The sequence below is a fragment of the Rhea americana genome, unplaced genomic scaffold, assembly GCF_003343005.1.
Source record: "Rhea americana isolate MKP2758 unplaced genomic scaffold, rheAme1 scaffold_67, whole genome shotgun sequence".
Classification (NCBI taxonomy): Eukaryota; Metazoa; Chordata; class Aves; order Rheiformes; family Rheidae; genus Rhea; species Rhea americana.
In genome coordinates, this window is record NW_028186834.1 from 674,722 (window position 1) to 700,224 (window position 25,503).

Consider the following 25,503-nt stretch of genomic DNA (forward strand, 5'->3'; position numbering starts at 1 on the left):
CCTTTTTCTCCTCTGGAACTTTCCTTTTTCCTTTCAGTGTAACATATAATAGTAGAACACCTTGACTCAGTACGATGTCCAGAAAAGAACTGTGTTTTTTCCTTAAAGCTATACCAATGACTTTTACTTCAATTTAAATTGGTCTGAAGTAGTTAGATCTACTTCAGAATTTCAAGTTATAAATACACAACAATACTATCTGTTTATCTACTTATATTTGTTTCTGCAGCAATGAATGCACKTAGCTAGTAGTACATTTTGAACTGAGGACAATCACGTGTGGCACTGTGGGAGTTATCTACTGTATTATGTTCCACAAGCTTTTATAATAGTCTTAGAGAGCTAATTGATGCTTTTTATGGAATTTATTAAAGTCATTTTTATTCTATGCACTTCCAGTTAATCTTTGCTCCATATCAATATACATTCACTCTTACAGTGAACTGAAATAGTTTATTAACTGATCAAGAAACTTTATACTCTTTGGCCCTGTTACTGATGAGGAACTGTAAATCTGATTCTCTTTCTGAGCTAAGTCTATGCCAGCCTTTGGGTTTCTGCGCTATCTGCCTGTCCATCATTCCCCTAGGTAACTTTTGCAAATATGACTCAAATTAGGGAGAGAGACCTAGGGAGAGACCTCTGATTTAATATCAGAGATATTAAATTCTTACAAATGTCACGAAAACCAGCAGGGCGGATGTGCAGAGACCACCGYTGCCTTCCCCGCTGGACCCGCAGGATGGCTTTCAGGAGTATTTTTGCATTAAAATGCTCTTTAACATTCACATACTCTGTTTCAAGACGTGGGACAATGCTTTCTCAAAGGTAACACATTTCCTTACTTCTCTGGTATCCTTTCCTTTTTATTGTAGAAAATTAAAATACAGACTTGTRTAACCCTGTCTCGTTGTGTAAACATCATGTATTTTAAAACACATTTTAAGGCCTTAATTCTAGATAAAGACATTCTAAATTACTGGAAAGTGTAAGCTAGGACTGGAAGGTGACCTGTTCTCATCGACCCTCCTGTGGAAACACAACGTTTGCTGTCTACTTTTATCCACAGCAGTACTTCTTTGAGGCTTGTTTAAAACCACCTAAATAAATGCATTCTCTTTTTTCTTCAAGGAAAAAAAACTAATTGGTTCATTATGACTAGGAAAGTTGTCCCGACATTCTGCCAAAAATCTTAATTTCATGTCACAACTAGAAAGTCCTCCTTGTGGAACTTGATTACCTGTGCTGTCTCGTAAGGGTATCTGTCTGATAAACGTATTTGGTCGTGCTGCTCATGGTCCCAGGTAGCACGCACTATTGAAAAACATACTCATTTTGTCTACTGAAAATGTTTTTAAGCTGAGACTTTTCAACAAACCTAAATGCAATCAGAAAAATTGAATGTCAGCTGAGCCAAAAAATCTTTCTGTTATTAATGAAGTTTCTAGTTTGGAACATTAAGCAATTTGTTAGCTTGCAGTAGAGCAACTCACAAGYGGTTTAATTTATCTTGCTGGCAGGCATCCAGTGCAAGGGTGCAACAGTATATGCCCAAAATGAACAGACAGTCTCCATACGGATTATTACATTTTAAGGATGATTTTTGTATCATTTAGATCACTAATGATGGCTTYCAGTACAGCAGTTCCAAAGTTCTGACCCTGTACGATGCAGTCTGCCAGGCCTGTGAATCCCATCMAACCGGACTTTGTAAATTAAAGGTAATTGAAAGAACATAAAGGTTTAATATGGATCACTSATCTCTTCCTTAGCTCTCTACCTCCTTTTGATGTACTGTGTGCAGCACCTATTTCAGAAGAGGAAAATCTATTTCATAGGTCAGCTCCATGATCTAATACTTTTCTCTCTTTCACAATTTCGTTTCTGCATTATTATTATTATTTCTGCGTATGAATACCTGATAAAGTATGCTTTATGATGGACTTTTATCAGACTGACATTTCCAGAGAGAACACAGTTGATAATATTTATACTTGAAAATATTAATGGAAGTAAATAGGACTGCGGATTCTCCTCTGAAAGGTTGCTTACTTCACTTCTGAAGTGTCTCTACCAGTAAGCTATTTTACCTTTCAGCAAATTCTTAGTCTGCATGGGGGAAGCACTGTCACTGCAGGGTGCATCRTTTGTATACCCCTTTCCTGCCCTAGCACGAGGTATACTAAGATGCATGCCATACAACTTTGGTCATGTGAAAATCCTMGAGGCCATATAAACTTTCCTGCTTACATTAAATATTACTAAGTACAAATACATAGTACTATGACAGTTTCAATGCTGTAATCAAAGTCTAGTGCTACATTTTAAACAGCCAACACGCTAGTAAGTGCCTGGGTAACACTGTATCTCTATGTCTCTAAATGATTGTTAGTGTAACATCCTCTTTTCCTAAAAATCTCTTATTTTCCAGAGGACTGCATTAGACAATTTTACCATTTTTTGGTGGGGCTTACAGTATACTTTTAGCAGCTATTGGGTGAAAACACTTTAATGCCCCACTCCTGAGGCAAATATGAAGAGAGAGCACCACTTTTTGTTTTTATAAAATACAGATTAATCAAGTATATCTAACTCATTTGCCTCACTGTACTCATTAACACTAACATGAAAAAAAATAGTTTTTGAAGTTGCATTGGCTGTGGTAAATTATCAGTTACCAAAATGAAAAGAAAATCCAGKTTTTTTGAAGTAAATCAGTGAATAGAAATTATTCCATGGGCCCAAATTAGGGTAAAAACACTTATATTTCAGATTAAAATAATTATGTCAGAACAATTTCAATTAAAGCTATTTTTTTTTGTCAAAGGATTTCCTTATTCTTACATTTTTGAAACTCAAAAGCATGTATGTTTTCTCACTATGCTAGTGTTCTCTAGGGATTTTAATAATTTCTATTCTAAGATGCTTCAAGGGACTATTTGAACTAGGCTTCCAACTGCATCAAACCGCATTCTAATTACCCCTCTTATAACATTACTTTGTAATACCTAAATTGCTTTCAAAAAAGGTGTTTCAATTAAGGGACATTTTTTATCAGGCCATTTCACATTTTGTGTTCCTCTTTTATGGAGCCCATTCTCTACCACATTATCTCATCAGAAAAAAATCTTTCTTCATCAGAACCAAGCTTAGTTCCTTTGAAAACAACAATGTAATAAAATCTAATTAACATCCAAATTTTAATGTTGAAGATCTGTGGTGTTCTATCATATGGGGGCAATTACAAAGTCCTTTTTGTTTCTTTACCTTACCTAGGACTCTTAAGATGGTATAATTTAAAATATTACCTAATAYACATTGCAAAAGAAGCCTGAAAAACTAATAAAGCAGTACTTAGAAAYCACAAGATTCAGTACACAAGCGACTCAGAAAAATCTTTTGGGCTTCAGTGGGATCAAGCAAGCAGAAGGCAGCCTTACACCCAGGCTGGGAGTCTGTGGATATGTATGTACTTTGCGGTCAGATGTTTGATTACAGCACAGATAGGCAGGTTTGTGCTCATTTTAGTATAGCTATTTTATCTACCAATAGTAGAGAAATTCAAGCAGCCTGGTATTTCAAAGGAGCTGTATCAGCTCTCCAGTGGTTGTGGGATTTCACTTTAAAGTAACGTCTATTCAAGGAGGGAAAAGGCAAGATGACTTCAGGCTCCAGTAGCTTCTATCTCCTGCTGCCTGCGACAGCAGAGCTCCCCTGCCTTCCTAGGAGAGGCTGTTCTTCATCAAGCTGCAAYGCCAGATGAAGTTCATTCTGCACGTGAGCTACTAACTGCACATGAGCTACCAACACAGGCTACTACAGAAAGGTACAGCTCTCCCACGGCACCATCAATACATTTAGCTGTTGTTCATAATAATCTCATGGAAGCCTAAAATCAAATGCAGTTCTTTATTCTGCGGTTATCTCATTGCTTTTTTGTATTTTCAAGAACGTCCAGCAATAACTTTGTTACAGAAAGAGAATTCCAAAATTTCAAATGGAGATTTTAGCTACTCTCAGGTTTTTTTTAATCTCATGAAGCTTACTTCTGAGTGTTAGCGAACAAGCATGTTAGTAGCCACAGCTGGTAGTAATAATCACATACACTGTGTTAAGTGTTGAAAAAAATTCGTATTCTCTTACACAGGGACACACAACACTCTAAGCTGCCCAAGATAAAATACGCAAAGCTACAAAAATCTCACACTGAAACTGGAAAACTCTTACATTTCACCAATGTGACATCTTTTGTCTCTTGTTTTCTCCCTGTTGGGAGAAAGTGCTAGCATTTAAATCACTACTATTTCATTGTGTCAAGAATCAAGCAAGTTCTTGCCCATTTCCAGCACTTACTTACTGCCAATTTCTCATCTTTCTTATTTCTTTTTTCCTTGCCTTCACTTCCACATATTTTTATTTCCTTTTTTGGCAGGAAAACACTTGTAACATAGATGGACTTTGCTACGGTGAAGGAGAGTCAAGTCCTACCAGTCCATGTCTTCTCTGTGAACCTGACATTTCTAAGTTCGCCTGGTCTATTAATGAAAGTAAGACATCTTTTCTAAGATTTGGAAGCACTTAGCTGGAAATTCAGTATTCAGCCTGTGAATACAAAGTTCCTTCATGTGGCTACCAYGGGCCTATTCTACACAGTGTGGGTGGACTGTTTCCAGCGGGAATAACTGGGTGCACCAGAACTGCAGACTGAACAGAAGGAAGTACTGCACTGTGTGCACTATGGGCCTGCGCACAGATCTTGTTCTGGCTGAAACCTGGCAAACCTCAAATTAATAAAATCGAAGTAACACCTTAAAATGAAATTTGTGACATGCCAAATCCCCACGCAATGCTCGTATCTGTCAGCTAAAGACTTATGGACTCTAAACACATCTGTGATCACATTGTAGGCACAAATCTTTAAGRGAACAATTTGGGGAAAACACTGCTTTTAAAACACTGATGTGTATTTTTGGCATCTGAAAGAACCGTTTTTTTTTTTCCCTGAGCAAAATTCTAAGACATGCTACACAAAAGGCCTTGGCTCGGCAGGGTGTCCAAGTGATAGGAGTCAGCCAGCCACTCCTTTCATTGCTGCAAAACCTGAAGGATCATTCTGCAGCCCTTCGTGACAGGAGCCATGGAGAAGCCTGCCTTTGGAAGTGCCTCCTGACTGCTCAGGCCATAAGCAAACCTCTTCTAAGGCTACATCCCCAATGTAAACTACAAGCATTATTTACAGCTTGTTTTATAGATAACGCAGTGTTATCTTCACAGTGCCTCTCCCCACATACATGAGCACATTTATATCTCGTCAGTATAAAGATTATAATACTGCTTTTATGTAAATTCCTGTATTGGYTCCAGAAGGAGTTTCGCTGTACTTTTAGGTTCTGTAAACAGACACAAATTATAGAGAGGTACAGAAGAAATGACAGGACCTCTTTGCTTTGCTTGTTCGTTATATTCCTTTAGAGTGACTAGGTCAGCAGGACCTTTCTGGAAGGACAGCAAGAGTGTTCTTTTCCTTGCAAGAAAAACTGGGAATGCTCGGGGACAGACGCTTTTGGAAAGTGCAACGCATAGGAAAAGAAATAGCAACAGAGCTGTAACACAAGCGCCTGGAGTCTATAGCTCAAGTACAGACATTGCTGAGAGAAGCAGAGTGCAAACACACTGGGTCTCAGAGGTGACAGAAAGACACCTGAGAAGGATCAGAAAGGACCCATAAGACAGCTGATGGCAATACACAAAGTTGTAAGCTGTCTGAAGCCAAGCTGGGCAACAGTGACACAATGGGAAGGGAGAGAGTTGTTCGTATCCTTTTTATTTCTATTCTGACCTAGTCATTTTGAAATTTATTTAAAAAAAAGAATCTCTTGTTTAGGTCCTAAAATTTTGCCATTCAGAATTTAAAATCCATTGACAGAAAAAAGGTGTAAGCAGGTCCATTGCAAGTTTTGGTCAACTAAGAATACCACTGCATTTTATTTGGATGAGTAGTTAAAATGTCTAAGGGTAAGCCAGTCCTGAAGAGCCTGAGCGCCTGAAAGTATCTCTCTTTTTCCCTAAAAATATAATTTAGTTTAATAAGAGATTTCGCCTCTGACACACACACCTTGCCTCCTTTCTATCTTTGTATTGTATTGGCCACAGCAGTATTATCTCTAGGGATGAGYTGATTCTGATTCGTACATAGACAGACGTGTTATTAATACTGAGATAGTTCCATTTTTAAGTTCAGAAAATGACTTAAAAGGCAAAAACTGCATTTTTTTTTAATTCTATAAGGCTAGAAATGATTTAGGAGATGTGGAACAAACCATGGTTCACATTTCAGTAATTTCAAATTTGAAAATATCAAAATGAAAGGGTTCATCAGACTTGTTTTCAAAATTGTCAGAACCTTTTAAAAAGCAGTGCAGTAATTGTGAGTATATACATATTCACTGAATATACAGGATGCCTCAGTGTAATTAAAAACACTCTTGTTCACAAACTGCTTTAAGAGCTTCTCATTTTATGGTCTTTTGTGCCTATAACTTCTTGTAATCCTCCATCCAGTTAACACCTTTGCATTTATCTGTAAATGCAAACCCACTGAATACTTCATTGATTGCTTCTAGCACAACCTTTATGGGCTCCACGGTTTGAATGTTTGCRAAGTAAGAGGTAAATTAATAGATGGAAGCTTTCAGCAGTTATGCCATGACAATCTGCTGGACAAGCAGTTTTGAAAGCTCTGATAGCAGAGCAGCAATGAGTAGAGAGACACATTTAAATAACTGCATAATGTGAGACAAGCTACTGAAAGCAAAACTTTAGAAGAGGATCTTCAGGCACAAAAAAATCACTTCCCAAAAGCATAATGCAAAGACACAAGCACTCTTTATGAGAACATTTYCTCCTAGTTTTAGAATATGGCTTGAAATTAATCCTCTGAAGTAGAAATGTTTTAAGTTAAACAAAACTATGGACGGATTACATTCTATGAGAAGACTCCATTAAATATCAGTACATGTTAATTTGTACTGATGGTTAAGGAAGAGAAAGATGGCCTGAGACTGAGCAGGCGTAAGTCACTGAAATGAAATTCCTAGCCCTGCACAGAGCTGCTGTCTCCTCAGGGTACTCAAGTGATCTTTCTCTGCCTTTATCTCCAATTTTAAAATGTATTACTTCTCTTCTCCACCTTGTGCTCCTTACTTATTTTTATTATAAGTATCTTCAGGCCATATTTGTCCCTACTATAAAATAGCTGAGTACAATTGGGCTTTCATCTTCATTAAGGAAATACTGAATATAAACAACAACCATACTAAGAATAACAATGACAACAGTGACAGGATATGTACTACTGTCCCTGTATCACTGATGTACCTGTACTGGCACTGAGAAGATTCCTAAGGTGTCTGACTGAATTCAGTAAAACTGCTCAGACTCAACTACTACTCACATGTATTCACTAGAATCCACATAATTTACATGTTTTTCTCCCGAGTTGCCTACCCGATTCATTTGTAATTCATCATTTTGAGAATTAGTTTACTTACTTTTAGATAGACAGATAAATAAATAGATGGTAGAAWAAATTTACATATGTAATTATTACAGATATAACTGATGTTTTAGTAAGAACTGGGGGAGGTAGAGTAATAGGAGGTTACAGATGCTATGTCTTATCTGTTGTTTATCAGAAACACTTCTTAAGTAATCAAAGTTCACTATAGGAGAGAAGTTCAGTATGGGAGATGAGAAAAAAGGGAGGAAGAAACTGGAGCTTCTGGTAAAGCTGTGTGCTGCCTCTAAGATCTAAGTAACTTCATCAGTCTCAGGATATTTCAGTACTTTATTCATTAAAAACATTCCTACAAAGATCTGCATTGTGAATGTTTACATGGGAGAAACTTTATGTGATCGTGATTTCTTTTTTGCTGTTTAGACAACCTGCCTCCTGTGTTCCAAGYCCCCTCCAGCCAGCTGCTGACATTTATTGGTGAGAATTTTGTTTACCAGCTAATAGCAGTGGATCCAGAAGGGTCAGCTGTACTATTCATCTTAGACATTGGGCCACAGGAYGCCAGGCTCTCTCCCGCTGGCCTTCTCATCTGGAAAGTTGATTCAGAAGAAATGCAGACCTTTGAATTCACTGTGGCGGATGAATGCAATGCACAGAGCAGATACTCTATTGAGGTAAGGCAATGAACACTTTAAGTAAAAACCGAAAAAAAAGAAAAAAAAAAAACAAAATACCTGTTTATCACGTCATTGCTTTAGTGCAATTGTCATTATAGTTAATAATTCATTACTGTCTTAAAAACTAAGATTTCAGCTGTTTCCTTGTAAGTGTGTATTACCCAGCAAAACAATAATGATCAATTAATGGAATAAATATCTCTGAGAACACAGAAACTATGTATGTAATGAACAAGAGAGAGTGCTATTGATTGCTGTTTAAAAGAATACTCTTGCAGAGCCTGTTAATGGTTCATTAATCTGCTTCAAAATTCACATTCTGCTTTGGGATTGTAGAAAAAAGCACATAACATAAAAGACCAAGTCTTAGCTATAAAAGGGAGATTATAACTCATTCTCAATTATATTTTTAGAGGGTACCTTGCTCTTATATCATTACTCCGCAGTTTAAGTTTCTTGAGAGAGCCTGTGCATTGCTTTGTCTCTACATTATAGCCTAGCCTTAATCCCGTGATGGCATGAGCTAATAAAGTGAGATGCAGTCTCTTAACATAGGGCATTTTTGTGAGGAAAAGTACTTTTTGCTAAAGATTCAAATCTTTACTCATTTAAACAACTGTCATCAAAAATACCAATCTGCTGAACCCACACTGCAAAGGAGAAATTAGACTCTGGATATGACTGAAATAGAAATATTTCAAGCTAGACCTATGTTTAGTGAGATGCAATAATGCAGATATTCAAATCTGTYGAAATGCTTTCCTTGTTAATAGGTAGCATAACTACAGATCCCTCTTCCTTGGAATAGAGACTACCTATGGAATGCCACAGTCATGCTGCTGCCTGGGAGCCACCTCTGATGGTGAAAACATAAAGAGGATATATAAGCAAGCACAAGAGAAAATATTTCCTGTTTCTTCCTTTAAGAATAAGGAACAAATCCTGCCCTCAGATACTATTTAGCAACTGCTGTTATAGCAAATAGGATTTTTTCTTCTTGTAAGAAGTTAGAATGTGCCCATAAATGATAAAAAGAAATCCCTTTAAAGTCAAACTTTCAGTCACATAAATATACTGAGTGTGTGATCATCTACCAAGACAAAGRAAATTGGTTAAATTAAGCTTTCATAATACTGTGCAACATATTTGTACTGTAAATCTGTCCTTTCCTAAAGGGTAACAAAGGACTCTCAACTGTGATTACTCAGAATAATCTTATCCTGACTCCCTTTTGCCCTCCTCAGGTCCTAGTGAAGCCTTGCAGCTGCATCAATGGTGGAACATGTGTTACCAATATCAAATTCCCTCCAGGCCTTGGTGAATATCTGTGTTTATGTCCAAATGGATTTGATGGAGAATTCTGCCAGGAAGATATTAATGACTGCAAATCAAATCCATGTGGAAGTGGAATATGTGTGGACAGTGTGGACAGCTACATCTGTAAATGTCCCCTTGGACTGGAAGGTAACACATCATTCTTTCCAGCTCTAATTCAACTGCAGATTGTGCTTCAAGTTTTTTAGAGTGCAGTATGACCACAAGCATCTGTCAAATGGGCTATAGATGCCTCACCTTCTGCTCCCATGCCTTAGTTGTAAATAAAGAGAGAATGCWTAAAAAGTTGAACTATCCATGCTCAAGGAAGAAAAACTGACCTAGGGCCCTATGATCCTGAAATGATCATTCAAAGATGCTGTRAACCACTCTGATCTCAGTTTCTACCTGCTAATTTCCCAGCTGCCTATCCATGCGATGAGCCAGGCAAAAAATGAGTAGAAGAGGAAAGAGGGAAGTTTCAGGATACTCTTGCTGTCCAACAGATTTTATTACACTAAACCAAGGAACTAAATTGGAAATAAATTACTTTTGTAAGTATAGGAAAGAGAAGTAGATATGGAAAGTATGTAAAAATAAATTGTTATTTTGTACCAGCTGAAACTTCACTAAGTTTAAGCCTTAGAAAAGGACAAGCCCATGGAGTTGTCAGACACACTGATGGAACAAAATCTAACCTTTCAAATTTCTTCCTCAAGGCTGACCACAATATTGTTTTAAGAGATGCAGGAGGTTTTAAGAGAAGAAGGATGATCACTGTAACAAAAGATTTGTTGAGGAATACCAAATGAAAAGCAAGAATAAGAAGAGTTAAGAGAAAAAATGCAGTGAAGACAAAACAGGTGGACGCAAGACATACAGTAATCAAGAATGAAGTAAAAAATGTAAATGCCAAGAGAAAGAGATCACACGCAACTTTCATGCAATTTATATTATTAGTGTGTGTGATCAGCTTAGCTCACAGTTCCCAGTATCAATGTGTATGTTGGGCTATGCTTACTTCATTAGACTTCACCTGCTTAAGAGTGCCTACGTAGGCTACTAATTGTTTATAGCTTTTCAGTCACGTTGCCAGGTGGCTGCCTGATCACCTTGAAAGATGGATCCATCCTGCCAATCACTGATAGGACCTTTTTGTTTGAAGCTATATTTCACCGGTAGAACAATCTATTCAGGGACCCCCTACTCCTAATGGTAAGCCAGAAATGTGTACGTCAAGCGGAGGCTAAAATGGAAGGCAGACGAAGACCAGCTTCACGCTTAGTCCGAGTTTCACACTACATCCAGGATGCATCCTCATTCCTTCCTCTGCCTTTCTGCCAAGGCTGCTAACAACAGTGCCACTTAGAAGAAAAGTCATTCATTTACACAGGCCACTGAACAGTCACTAGAAAGTAATGACGTTGTGTTACTACACATTCATGCCTGATTCAAATCAGGTGCTAAGTGAAACTGTGTTAAAATACATCTCGGATCAGAATCATTTCAAAATAACAGTTAAGAAAAAAAAATCAGTATCTTAAGTTGAGCTCTTATTTTGTATCTTAAGTCGAGCTCTTATTTCAGTACCTGAACCTACTGAAAAAGCTCACATACCAAGCACACGTGAATTCATGAGACCAATAACATTTGCTGCTGTACAGTACTATAGCTTTGAAAACCAAGTAGATGTCACATCAGATGCACAAATTATTGCTACATATACTGTATACATGCAAGAACCTCCATTTTAAACAAGAAAGATGAACTGCTTTTATTCAGTGGACTTATATAGGAAAAAACAGCCTTTCTCTCCTTCAGCAATTCCTGAAACTTTTTTAGTTTGCTTCCGTCACATGGGATCGCTGGTTTAGATTCCATTACCTGTAGAATTCCAGCAGRAATTAAAAGCAAAAGTAATTGAAAAATGGGAATTCAGAAACATGGTCTAGATGATCTATGTAATYCCTAGATGGTACAGACTCCAAGTAATGCTACCATTCAACAAAAGCAAGCTGGTGTCCAGAGTGTGTATATGCCAGCAGAGAGTCTATTGATCCAGAAATATTTAAGCTTAAGCACGGAGACTAAACTTAGAAAGTTTGATCAAAATACAAAAAAAAAGAAAAAGAAAAAAAAACTCTTATGTAGAATGTCATTGTCTTGAATTCCCCAGAAATAATATTCCTACGAGAATAGGGAAATGTAGGAATCTTTTAGGCATTTTTTGATTAAACACTCAACAATAGAACAATTCTTCATTGCCTACAAGGAGTTGGATTAAATGAATAGAAAGAAATTCCATGAGTTCCTATCTTCTGTGGATCTGTTACTATTGCTTGATCTATCTCATCAGTTTCACATTGCTGCCCTTTTTCTCACTTTCTGCAGTACTGCATATAGATGGAATGAAATCAAGCTCTATTATTCCACATAAAACATCTGCCAGAATTACAACACATTGTTTATAAATTCATATGGAGTATTTTCAGAAATTTGGTTTTCATTCTTTTAAAAAAAAAAAAAGAGAGAGAGAAGAAGAAAAAAAGAAAAAAAAGAATGAAATATCCAGCACTTAAAAATAACACATTTGAAAGTAACATACAGCTACAACATGACTCTGAAGATAAGCGTGCAGAATACCTTGATGACCCAGGAAAAACTAGATTTTCCTGAACCCTTTATTTCTTGTAAATTTAAATAAATGTGTATGGTTTTTGCTCTGTCTCCCTGGTCCAAAATACTAAAATATAAAACAGCAAAATAAAAAACAACAAAATAAAGATATGATTAACTGAAGCAGGAAAGTATCTCCAAGTTTTAATAGAGGATGAAAAATTATAAGCAAGTGCAGCTGAAAGCCAGCTGGGAGGTAGACAATTTTACTTCAGGGCAGGTTCTGTGACAACAATAAAAGCTCATCACTGATGCTGTGTTTATGTCTCAATTCCCCAGAAAACCATCAATAATCTAATGAGAAGGCAATGCTATACTGCTCAAGTGACAACACCGTTTCAGCATCAGATCTGTACAAATGGCAATGAACAAGTAGCAGAAAAAAAAGAGCTTCCCAAACACCACTGCAAGAGAAGAAGCATAGGGAACAAGGTGTTGCTGAAGAGTAGCAATCCAAGCACATCTGTGTATCTCAGGGAATATAAGTATATAATATAGGAATGGGAACGATGCAGGACAAAACCCATTAGAAAATCTGAGAGAAGGACAACTCCAGAATTATTAATACTTTGAACTTCTGTAGAGACTTACACATGTTACTTCTGTGGAGACTTATACATGTTTATCTCATTGTGTGTTCAAAGCTTCATTCATTTTCCTTCAACACTATTAATGAGAATTTCTATTGTTTCTCCTTTACGGTCACTGAAAGCAAGAGTACCATCTGCTTGAGAACAGAACCCATCCTTGAAAACTGTATCTTAATCACAAAACCATTCTTTTTTTCACCATGAATGCATTTATTAATGTAAAATTATGCAGAAAAAAATAAGGGGCCTATAATTTCACTTTACTTTTCAGGAAACCAAACAAATCAAGATTTATTCATAGTACATAATAATCACAGAATCCCTAAATGTGATTCAAACTTAGGTACTGTTTGATTTAGAGTCAACTTAACGTGAACACATTCTAAAAGTTGTTTTCTACATCTGTAGGTGGTCAGTTCCTCTCTAAGCATAAAAGGACTTTATCTTCTCAGCCAATTTCCCAAGGGACAGGGAAATAAAGCTGGCACAGAAAYACATGTTTCAACCTAGAAACCTGGAGATCTTTTTTTTCCTATCATTTTTATCCATATTGTAGCAGTGTCAAGAGAATTGAGACTCCCTTGTGGTGCAGTGCATTGGAGGTCATGCAAACATAATAATTCACACTTCTTGTTGCAGGCAGTTTTCTGTCCATTTCGGCTACTCCTTCAACATCCTTAAGCCTAGTTTCAGGCTTTCCAAACATTTGTCCTCAGCCTCTGCTGGATTACAGCAGATCAGATAAAATTGATCAGATATTGTTTTAAATGAAATTTCTTCAAGAGTGAAATTAAGTGCTTACATAGTTCCAYCTTTACATTACAAAATTCAGATGAGTGGATTTTTTATTTAGCATGATACATATGATGTTCCTTTGCCTTTTGTAATTCTCTCCTCTTTGAGATTTTTAACACAGTCCCCTGTAAAACAGACACTGTGCAGGAGGGAGAAGAGGGAAATGAAGGGGAAGTCGCTGTTGTTACTCAAACAAGGAACTTCATTCCCACTTTCACTGTCTGTAGTATCATGTTTAGTCTTTATATAATATTCAGAGAAAGAAAATAATTACTAATCTAATCAGAAAGTAATTCACATAATATTTTCCATTATGTGGTATCTATTGATTTCCCAATGCGTCATCAGAGAACTGTATCAGAGAGAAACAGYCTGATGTTATAAATGTGCTTATTAAATTGTACAACACAACTAGTAACCCAAAAGTGTAACAAGTAGAAAAAAGTGAGATAATCCCCACAATACTAGCTGATGTTTAACTTACATGAAGCAAGAAGGGATGCCGCCCTAAGCACGAAGGAGGCATAACCAGAACCGTCTAGCTTGWGACGGCACCTGAAAGACAGAACCAGAACCATCTAGCTTGAGATGGCCTCCCTAAGCATGAAGAAGGCATAACCAGAACCATCTAGCTTCAGATGGCACCTGGAAAGGGCCACAACTTTTGTTCTGCTGCTCTTTTTCCCCAAGACAAAACTGGCAATGAGAGGGTGAAGACGCTAGCTGTTTTAGGCCACTCAATCAGGAGAGACTTCATTTTGAGTTTCTTACACGGAGATGCTATTTCAACCTGCAAAGACAAGTGGAAGCTATCTGGGGGTGCTAAAGCAGTGAAAGATGATTATATTGTAGGAGATGAAAAATAATCTTCTGTTTTCACCATTCTGTAATTCATTCCACTAAGATAAATCTGTGTTTTGAAGAAAAAATATTCTTTTATTCCTAAATTTTCTTTCATGATAAGGCTGAACGTCTGATATGCAACAAGTCATTCTATCCTTACCTTAAGTTATGCCTTGAAATACACGCCCAGACTCACCAGTAAATGTCCCAGTCTTCTCGTGTATTCCTGCAAGGGACAAAAAGCCTGCCTTAACAGAAGTGGTATGGGCTAGCTTAAGAACTATCAGAACTGCCTATTCTGGCAATCAGCAACAGCCAAGCAAGTTTCCTCAAAAGCACAGAAACAGCAGTAGGCATATTGAAGCCCGAGGCTGTATTTAACAATACTATATTTGATTTCTCTCGTTCATTTGCTGTTGAGATAGTCATTTTAGGTTTTAGGTCAGCTAGCCTTATAGGYATCCATGTCATCTGGAACTGTAACTTTGAATACCACTTACTCTAAAAAAATTTTTAAAAGCCTATTTCCAATATCAATAATAACCCAGATGCACTGTTTTGGGTTCAAATTCTATAGTAGCTTATCTTTTGAACACAAGCACTGTAAAGGTATTTTCAGAATGGCTGTCCAAAGTTTGATTTTAAATAGGAAAACCTTACTTTTAAAAATCTGATTATTTGGTAGAATTTACCTTTAGCCAGACTCTATCAGGCTGGTATACAATAAACTCTTAGTAATGTGAGGTTCACAAAACATGAGAAGCACAACATGTTAGTACATGGCTCTCAATCTCCTAAAGCCAAAACGGTGACACTGGCTTTTGAAGTATATGACAAAGATCTCACATAAACAATACAACARAAGTAGCAGCAGCAATATGAAATGCATGGGAAATCATTTCTTTAATATGCATAGTTTTCTACGAGCCGTAATCTCAAGTTCAGCATTTCTGGTGCCAATAATGACAGTAATAAACAGTAAGATAAAAGCAGGTTTAAGTGAGACTGTAGGGAATTTGGCACTAACATGAGTGACATACCCTGTAATGAGCTTACAGTTGAGAGGTAAGCCCCAGTCTGCTTGAACATTTGAGCTGAGGAATAAAYAGGGAATCTTCCCTGATTATTAACCTCCTCTTTGTTTTTGCCACAGGGCTTACTTGTCAGGAAGACAGGAATGAATGTGAAGAGAATCTTTGTTTTCCTGGAGTGTCTTGTCTGAACACCTTTGGATCATTTATATGTGGAATTTGCCCCCCTGGGATGGAGGGAAATGGTAAAACTTGCACATGTAAGTGTTTTGCACGATTTGTTTTGTAGATGGTGGAAAAGAATGGGTCCAATTCTACTTCTATTCCCTTTAACGAATACTGTGCCACTTACTTTAAGATTGGACCTTCAAATACACAAACGAGACTGTTACCATGTTATATTAACCTGGGTCTCTTTTGCTATTTCTCACTGCAGGGTAGTTTCATTTTGATTAGAATGAACACCTTAGCATACAAAAAGGTATTTTTTTAAGATGCCAGCCATACAATTTGCCAAGGATGTTCCACAGGTTCTTCAGCATCCAAAATATATCACAGAATCACAGAATGGTTGAGGTTGGCAGCGACCTCTGGAGATCATCYAGTCCAAMCTCCCTGCTCAAATACGGTCACCTACTACGTTAGACAAGATCATGTCCAGGTGCGTTTGGTATCTCCTGACAAGGAGACTCCACAACCTCTCTGGGCAACCTGTTCCAGTGCTCTGTCATTCTCACAGTAAGTAAGTTCTTCCTTATATTCAGGCAGAACTCCCYGTGTTTCAGTTTGTGGCCATTGCCTCTGTCKCTTGGCACCACTGGAATGAGTCCAGCCCCATTCCCTTGACACCCTTCCATTCAGGTATTTATAGACATTTACTTGGGGAACCACTGCTGAAGCACCCATAGGATTACTTTTGTTTTGGGAAAAGCTGTACAAGCAGCTCCTAGTTTAAGAGGAAGAAGGTCCATGTGGAAATCCTTCACATATATCTGAATTTCACCTCCATGCATGAGTTATGTTTTCATTAGAGGGTACAATCCTTAGCTGCTGAGCTCATGTTTGATATAAAGTTCCCAGCCAGTGCAGGAAAAGGCCAGGAACAATTTTAAACTTTGTCAATGTTTGCTGTTAAGGTAGCCTTTAGAAGCCCCTCGTCAASGGGCTATGTTGACTTTATGCAGTACTGAGACCCTTCAGGTGAACAGGATTTGACGTACTCACACTCTCTATGCTTCTGCTTTTTTTTCAGTTGTACACACACAAGCCTTCATTAAAAATAACATTTGGTCAACAAGGAAGAGAAAATAAGTATCTGAAGTGTTTTKTGTTTTGCTTGTTAGTGTTTCCAAATAAATCCAAAAAGCAAAAGATATAGATATGAACTGTGCAGATAATAACTTTTCCTCATATTGACGGACAGAACAAAAAAAAATCTGATGTAAAAAGATTCACTGTAACTCAGAGGTTCTGGGGTCAGGACTACCTTTGTCACTTTACAGAATATCCTCCTGTCACATTGCAAATGTCTGTACAAAAATGTTTTCTTCACTATTAGTTGGTAACACTGGGTCATTTCAAARCTGATTCTGCATCTGCATCACCCAGAGACCCAGAGCAATAGTTGTTTACCTCACAACATATATCCAYGTACAGTTTGCAATCCCTAAATCCTTTGAGAAATTCTCTTAAGTTTAGGTAGGAATTAATATTTTTTAACATCTCTGGCAATCAAATTTCCCCTTTACTTCCATGTATATTTAGCACATGCATTTTGGAGTGTCCAGATCTGACAGGTGAGGTAATCGAAGCCAACAAACATGTACAATGTGGTTTTCAGAGGGAAGCAGGAATCTGACAGACCACAGGTCCCAGTGTGCAGTGTAGCATCTTTGTGCAAGGAACCACACTGCCTACCCTCAGCTCAATAAAAGATCACTATGCATATTTAGTATGTCTCTTGGATGACTTAAGTTTAGTGAATTTGGGCAAAGTAATTTTTTCTGTATTTCTGTCAAAGCTTTCCCGCATTTCAGCAGCTGACTCATCTGATTTGCCTGTGCTTGTTTGATGGCTGGCTTCAGGAATACACTTATGTCAGGTTATCTGATTTGCTGTTACCATTGCTTTTTATCATCAATCACAGCTAAGCTCTTAATACCTTGTTTCCTTGTCTCTGTACTGTCTTATTACAGCTGTGCTTGCTGCTGACACTACAGAAGATTCCATCACTGACGGTAAGAACAGCAAAGGTGAGCTGAACACAACTGAGGTTGAACGACCAGTGTAACCCATAGAGGCCAAGTATTCTCCTGCAATTAAGGACATTAAAAGTGATACACATGGTAGGTATACAATGATACAAAATCTCTTTCAGATGTTGCAGTTTATGTATTCAGAGATCATACACTTTACCATCTTAACAGTAAACATAAGCTAACTGCTTGTAATACATCAATAAGATAGAGCTAAAAAACAAAAACAAAACCCCCTCAGTACATCACACCATGTATTACTGCTAAACACTGACATGGTAAGAGAGCCACTAGAGTAACAGTAATCACAGTAGCCAGGCTCAACTAGAGATCTCATTGCTTCCAAGAAGGAACAAAATCACTCCCAATCTTACTGATTAATGTAAAGAAAGATAATAGGAATAACAGCTTAGAGGAACTTGCCATAACCAAGCGTAGCTGACATTTTAGTTCAGCATTGCACTGGAAGTCACTGAATGAGGACTGAGTTTTGAACATAAACAAAGATTGATTCTTAAGTTATGAACACGGCTGTGGCACGTGCTTMTCCCAGAACATCTGCGCTGCAGTTAGTACAATGGGAGCTGGAGCACTAAACACTTTCTGAAACAGAAAGCCACATTCCTCTTACGTAGGCCCAGTTCTAATAACTATTGCATTTTTTGTTGATTTTCTAGTGAAAGTAATGAGTGGAAGAATTGAGACTGGGAGTATTTCTTATGTAGGGCAAATGTAAATGAAAATGTTATTTTTTTCTCACCTTCATCTGTATATCTGTGCCAGGCAAGCCATGACCTAATCAGAATATGCCTCTTATGTCTCTTACAAGCATCCATCATATTTTGGCAGGCAAAGTGCAAGAATAATGCTGGAAATGCTTGAGAATCATGATACAGACCTCACTGGAGACAATTAAAAAAGATCTATAACCATCACAAAGATTTTATATATCTGTTCTCTGTTTTGACATCATTAAATATGTCCCTGGCACTTCATATGCACTTGCTATTTAGCGATACCATAAGTAATAAAATACTATATACTACCAGAGTTGGATTTTGCACATCATTCTATGTCAATTAAAGTAGTCTCCTTTCATACAATGTTTGACACATTATGGATATTTCTCGATCAGAAACATATGTACTTGACGGGGTATTTTTAAAGGTACACTATGTGCACTGGAAAGTTTGATGATTACCTTCATCATAAGAAGCTAATCATAAAAGAACTAATGGATATCTGCATTCTCAGCTAATCTCTCACTTATGCCAAAAATTACAATTTCTGTAATATCCATAATAAATGCCAAGTAACTTTGACTAATAAACTTGAAAACACGTAATTAGAAGACTAATAAATCTTGCTTTAATGAGAAGCAGATGTTATGTTCCACTGTGCCTACAGGACATTCTAATGTTTGGCACAAGGTTGGGAACATTCTGCATTAATTATATTTTAAAAGAATATAAGCAGCTGTATAGCTTTAGCCAAGCTCAGTCAGTCATATTTAACATATACATGTGATTTGAGAAATTATCATTTTTAAAAGTGCTGGAACTTCTTTTTTTAGGCCACACAGCACCTCTGTCATATACTACCACCTGTGCCAACAGGCCGTGTTTCCCTGGAGTCCTGTGCTTTGATCGGAAACCACCTTACACTGGATACCTTTGTGGCCGATGTCCAGCAGGCTTTTTGGGAAATGGCAGAGTCTGTACCAAAGTCCCCAGACCAGGTACTTTATGATTTTTGGAATTTTGAAACAGTTTTGCAGACAATGGCTGTAAGAAAACGTGAAACAGTGTGGCATTAAAATACAATGCACTTTATAATCAATCACCGAAGACTTTTGTTCTGACTGTGAACATTCTTACCTGATGAACAGCTAGGAAGTCTCATTTCAGGAATACCTAGCTCTGAGAGCTGAAATTAAATAGATTCACTATCTATCTCATTTGCCACTAGAGAGAACTCTTCACACCAAGACTTAGTAGATGGTATAAATCATGACACCTGTATTTTTGCCAGAGCATTGGCACGATTCCGAAATATGCTCCTTCCTTCTCAGTAAGACACATGCCAGTAACACCTTGGCTTTCTGATTCTTTCGCTGTAAGGCATCTGTACTCCAAGGTGACCTGTGAAGATGATGATAAACAAAGTGTCATGTAAGAACAACTATACCAACAATTAAAAACAATAATTTAATAGATAATTAAAACATTTCCATAGGGTCTTTCATAGCTTTAATAGCATTTTTCCACAGGAAGTTCAGAAAATCAGCTAGTCCTATTAATCTCCAAGGACTGATCATTAGAAAAAGTCTTCTGCTGTAATAAGAAAAGCTGGGCCCTGACCTCAGGCAGGAAGTGGTGATAGATAGCAACCACTCATCATTCTTATGATCTTGCTTGCTATGAAGTTCTCCATATAAATTCTCTATATATTTTTATATAAATTCTCACAGTTCAATGTACAGTTCTCTAAGGACAGTCTGGACAGTTGTCCCCTTTTTGCAGCCAAGAGTAATTTACTTAGTGAACTGACATTTATTCCTTACTAACAGCAATTATTAGGTCTGGTTCCTCGGTTTTCTTTTAATTTTTTTTCTAAGTATTCCAGATGAACTTGCTTGATTTGAAATCTGTCAAATTATTCCTCAACCTCCTACATTTGATAAACCTACCTTCACTTCCCATTTTATTCCAAATCAATGACTATTGCCTTGGTGTTGTATTTTAATGCACTCTATCAAAGTGGAAGCAATTTTACCACTTAGTGTAGGCATCATCCACTCTCTTTGAACTATAAATTGATTTTAGCCAGTTCTCTGAATTTAAAGGCCCCAAAAATAAAACTAACATTTTTCTTTCTCTGTCCAGCAACAAGTATGTACAACGTATTACTCAGTTTGTCAGTCTCAAAGTCAGCTATTGATGGGTCTCTAACTTGTTGAAGCTGTAAAAGCAGCTGATCAAAAATATAAAGTATTGTGCATACAAATAAATTAGCATTTCTATTATTGCCCAAAGCTTGCTTTGTTGCTAATGGAATAATACACTGTATACCCCAAAGGTCATTTAAATGCTGCTGCACAGAACAGAGATTCTGCAGCTACAGAACAGTAGCAATAAATCAGACACACTTACACTGTGCTTATATAACCATTAAATAAATAATTTGTGCATGTTCTAAAAAAGGAAGCTGAGATAGCAGGTGCCATTTACTATGATTCACACTTTTCACATACAGCTCCAGGCAAGATTTAACAAATATTCCAAGTTATCAAGATCTGAAACTAATACGTGCTTCTTTCAAAAGTAAGTCATATACTAGAGGCTGGGTGGTTGTTTCTCTTTTTCCTCTTGAATATGGAAACTGCATCTAGGAGCTCATACGACAAAGGCAACCAGCTGGAGCACTTTGGGGAGGGAAGGAAAAGCAATCCTTTTGTTCCACCTGAACCCTACCTTCATTCAAGTCACTGTATCAACTGTGTGAATTTTTACTTCTCAGTCCTCTGATGCAAATACTCTTTGCAACCACAGCATTCAAATTACGTATGGAAATGCCTGCCTATTTTTTCCCACTGGAAACAGAGATGTCTAAAATTAGACACCGAAGTCAAAGAAGAGTGGCGTTTTTCAAATTACTCAGCAGACCTGTTGACATCAGTGGGAACAGGAAGTGCTAAAAACTCTTGTTCACAGTTTCAGGGATTTCACACAAATCTTTCTATTGGGTAAGGGATGAAAACAGCTTTCGTTTTTCAAGAGTTCAGGAAGTGCAACTTTCTATCTTTCTTGTACTATACAAGATGTCTGGATGCCTGGATGTTACAGGCAAGACCAACATTTAAAAAATCATGCACCTCAAGGTTAAATGAGAGCAGTCATTTGTTTCAGTATTTAGAAATGAGAGCAACTGCTGAAACTGTCTGAATGTCCCAATTTATAACCAGAATGAGCAGTTTCAAATATGGCTTGCCACTTCAAGGAGAAGTATTGTAAAGCACTGATGATTAAAAGGTATCAGAAAAAAAAGGAATGAACTTTCAATTAAATTTATGTATGTAAGTTGTGGATTATGATTATTCTGAAATCCTGCCTCTGAATAACAGCTTCTCTCCCTTGTATTTTATGCTATCATTCTTCAAACAAAACAGAATAAATCCTCTTCAGAGTGCTACAGCACTTGTGAAGGTACTGAGATTACATGCTACTTCTTTCCAGGCCTTAGAAATTTTAATCTAAAAATGCTCTTACTAATTCCTATTTTGTAGTTTTATTGGCTGTTTTTGACAAGTATTTATATTCAATGGTTGTGATCTAAGGATTAATGGATAAGAATGTTTCCATGCAGAAATTGTAAAATTACCCATCCTACCAAACTGCCTTTGTAGACTACTGAGGAGAAAACACATGCCAGAAGAGTATTGTTTCTTAAGGCAGTGTTTGATGAGAAGATGCACCCAAAAGTCCTCCAGTTTTGACTTACAAAAAAAGGTATCATTTCCTGAGCATTGATAAGTTTTGATCTTTTGATGTACTTGACTTATTGCAAACACGATTCCACTATTTTAATTCTACAAGTAAGTTTCTGAGCTATACATACCTTCTCCACGAACTAGTCAAGGTCTGATTCTATTGTTACTTGCATGTTTTAACTGGTTTGTATCAGTAATTTATACAAGTTTAAATCACTCACTTGTTGCAATTATTTTTGATTTACATCCTTAAAGATAAAAATGACCAGCATCAAAATCTGCATGAAGTTTCCTATATAAGGGGAAATTACTATTTTTAAAAATACATTCTTGTGTGTACTCTTTCCAGGTAAAACAAAGGAAAAAAAATACTTTTCCCTTCAAAATCCAACATGTAATCTGTTCTTTTAAAAACTAGTACATCCCTTACTTTTGCTGGCAGTGTAACAAAAGGAAAGTGTCAGGAATTTAAATCTGTCCAGGCTTCACTGGGCAGATTTCGCATTTGTATACTTTTTGTTGGAAAAAGGCACTTCTATTTAATCAAACCATGCAGTATCACAGGTCATATTCTTGGCATGAAGAAATGAGTATGTCCTAATGGGGGATGCTGGTGACGTTACTGCATGTTGCAATATTAGTTCTAGGCAGGCTTTGCTGCTATTTCTCTAGACTGGTTTCATCATTCACAGTCACAGAGATTCCCATCTGTGCATTCATTAGCAGGTTAGAGAGGTAGGTGTCATCAGAAAAGATTTGTTTTTTTCCTATTAGTAAATCAGCAGTTTTACTGAAAAGACCAGTGCTGCATCCATCATCGATAAAAGATTGTTTGTTCAGAGCCAGCTCTTTCTGCCTCTTCTAGTTTGGAGGAGCCAAAGATCAAGGGAAAGGATTATTTTATGATCTCTGTAATCGAGTTCCATTCTGAATATCACTGCCAGCACTCCTGTCATAGCAGTTAATTTGCAGTATTGCAGACATTTGGCATTTGATATACTTTTGTATTTGCTAGCTATTTGTTATGTTTATGTACTCTATATTTTACACTATTTCAGTACCTGGAGTATGCTTCTGAATTCACTTTGATTTTACATCAGAGATACTCTTTGACCTCCTCATTTACACCACTGTCAGATCAACATCAAGGTGTGGATTTAAAAGCAAAACGTTTTGAATTAGAAGAATGTTTAAACTCATAGCGCTCAGTCTAAAGTCACAGGAATCTATTATTCTTAACTTTTATATTTTAATCTTTTAACTTGGAAATCATTGCTGTCATTATCAGTACTCACCACTGATCACAGTCCATGAAAAATAAATAACTCCTGGAAAACAACATAGTAAGAGATTTGGTTGCCAACCCAAGGTTTCAGTTCTAAAGCTACCTTCAGGAGTGAAGACCTCTTTTACTGCCTTGAACCACTCAAATATTTTGCTTCAAAAATGGCTGAAGAACATAACGGATTCCTTTCATATCAAACAGAATTGATGAAATTGCATTGAAGAGACCAAGGCCCAGATTCGAGTCTCACTTACACCAGTGTAAACCGTAAGTGATTCCATTAAACAAATAGCATTTCCCTAACGGAGTAAGCTGAGCACTGTTCCTGGAAGAAAGGTTTATAAGAAATGCTAAGGTAGGCCCACCACAAACACAACTTCCAACTACAAAACGTTTGTGTGCTGACAGGTATAGATATAATGCACACACTTTGCAGCTTTCAGATGATGCTTTGCATGCAGTAACTAGTCAATCCTGACATTGCTCATGCAATGAGTTACAAGACTCACTTGAAGGTAGGAATATTTTAATGTTGTAGTCATTAGCTGTGAAGTTGTCTGAGATCCTTGTAAAGAAGGCGTAACAGAAATACAAAATAAACAGAAAATATTACTCTGATTTACCTCTCTGTATTAATAGCTCTCAGCTGCTGATTCTTGTGAAGTCCAGAGCTCTGTGGGCTCTGAAACCTGAAAGCATAGCTTCTCAGTGCCAGAGCTTCCAGCTCCTCACTTTGACTCAAGGCCGTTAAAAATATGGCCATGATTCATCTTCAGAATTTGTGTCGGAAGCTAGTGATCTCTTTAATAAGATATATTTCAGTATTTCTATTTTGCATACTTCAGCCCAGAATGAGTATTTATGCAAAGGGATCTGTTATGTTGTAATGACATGTCCTTCAACAGGTATGTGACAAAAAAGTAGCTGCAAAGTAGTTAGAAATGCAGCCACTCAAAGGCTTAATGTGCTGGATCCATGAAAATAGTTTTGCAAATAGTACATCAGTAATCTTTACACTAGGCCAAGATCAGTCTGACTTTGGACATAAGTGGTGACCACTTCCTACTCTATGAATAAGTAATTGCCACTGAAAACCACCTCCTACACTTCTCGGGWTAGGAAGGGAATCAGTCTTTTTGCTTATTTCTCCTTCTTAGGGATACCTACTAAAACACTAACTCTTTTCAGAAAAATATCAGAAGAGGCCTGTACAGTATATGCTATGACCCAAATATAACAACTAAAGCAAGTAGAGTGGGAAGAATATGTTTAGATAATTTGAAAGATAAACAGTTACCAGCTTCGCTGAGCCATATACTCTGTCAATCCAGAATTTATTAAGTGCTTCCAAACCAGGTGATGTATTTGGGAAACGATGTAGCTCAGCAATAGAAGAACAATGAAGCCCAAGCCATAAAACCACTAGGGAAGAAGACTAAGCTATATGCCATGAATAATATTTACATTCAATCAGAACATCAAGTACAGATTACATTTCTCTTCTCCCAAGAATGTGCCACCTTCTGCTTAAGCAATCACTGTGCTGTCATGATGTTTAAGAGATAATAACAACTCAGTCTCCAACAGAAAATAATCTTACACTGACAGAACAGAGAGCAAGATTATCTCTTCCTAAAATTTCCAAGCCTACTTAATCATCTACCTATAATAGCACATAGCTTTTTAAGTGAGCCAACCCTGCTTTCATAAAATCAATAACATCGCTGTTTCGTTAAAAGCACTTAGAAGCCCTTTAAAATCATCAGTAACTCATACTGGACCAATATCCTGGCCCCATTAAAGCAAAGCAAGGGTTCTGCCACTAACTGAAAAGTAAAAGCAAACCAGAAGTTGAAAAAAAAAAGGATTCAAAAACAATATGAAGTGCAGTGCAGTACAGGACTGTAAAAATCTGGTGTGAAATACACAGATTATACTCAGATTCTGCAGAACAAATTAAGGACTTGCTTTTTAACATTTTGCTGTTGTTGATAAGCAGGTACCTACAGATGTAGTGGCACTCACTTCACTT

The 25,503-nt window shown here is 37.2% G+C and overlaps 1 protein-coding gene across 1 annotated transcript in view; it reads left to right on the plus strand.

Moving 5' to 3' along the window:
• LOC146586628 (von Willebrand factor D and EGF domain-containing protein-like) overlaps positions 1 to 25,503 on the plus strand; it is a 170,874-nt gene that overhangs the window by 96,605 nt on the left and 48,766 nt on the right. The window contains 7 exon segments of the mRNA XM_085320959.1: positions 1,617 to 1,721; positions 4,433 to 4,547; positions 7,940 to 8,190; positions 9,438 to 9,657; positions 15,565 to 15,702; positions 17,638 to 17,787; positions 19,271 to 19,435. Of these exon segments, the coding sequence (XP_085177085.1) occupies positions 1,617 to 1,721; positions 4,433 to 4,547; positions 7,940 to 8,190; positions 9,438 to 9,657; positions 15,565 to 15,702; positions 17,638 to 17,787; positions 19,271 to 19,435 (1,144 nt within the window).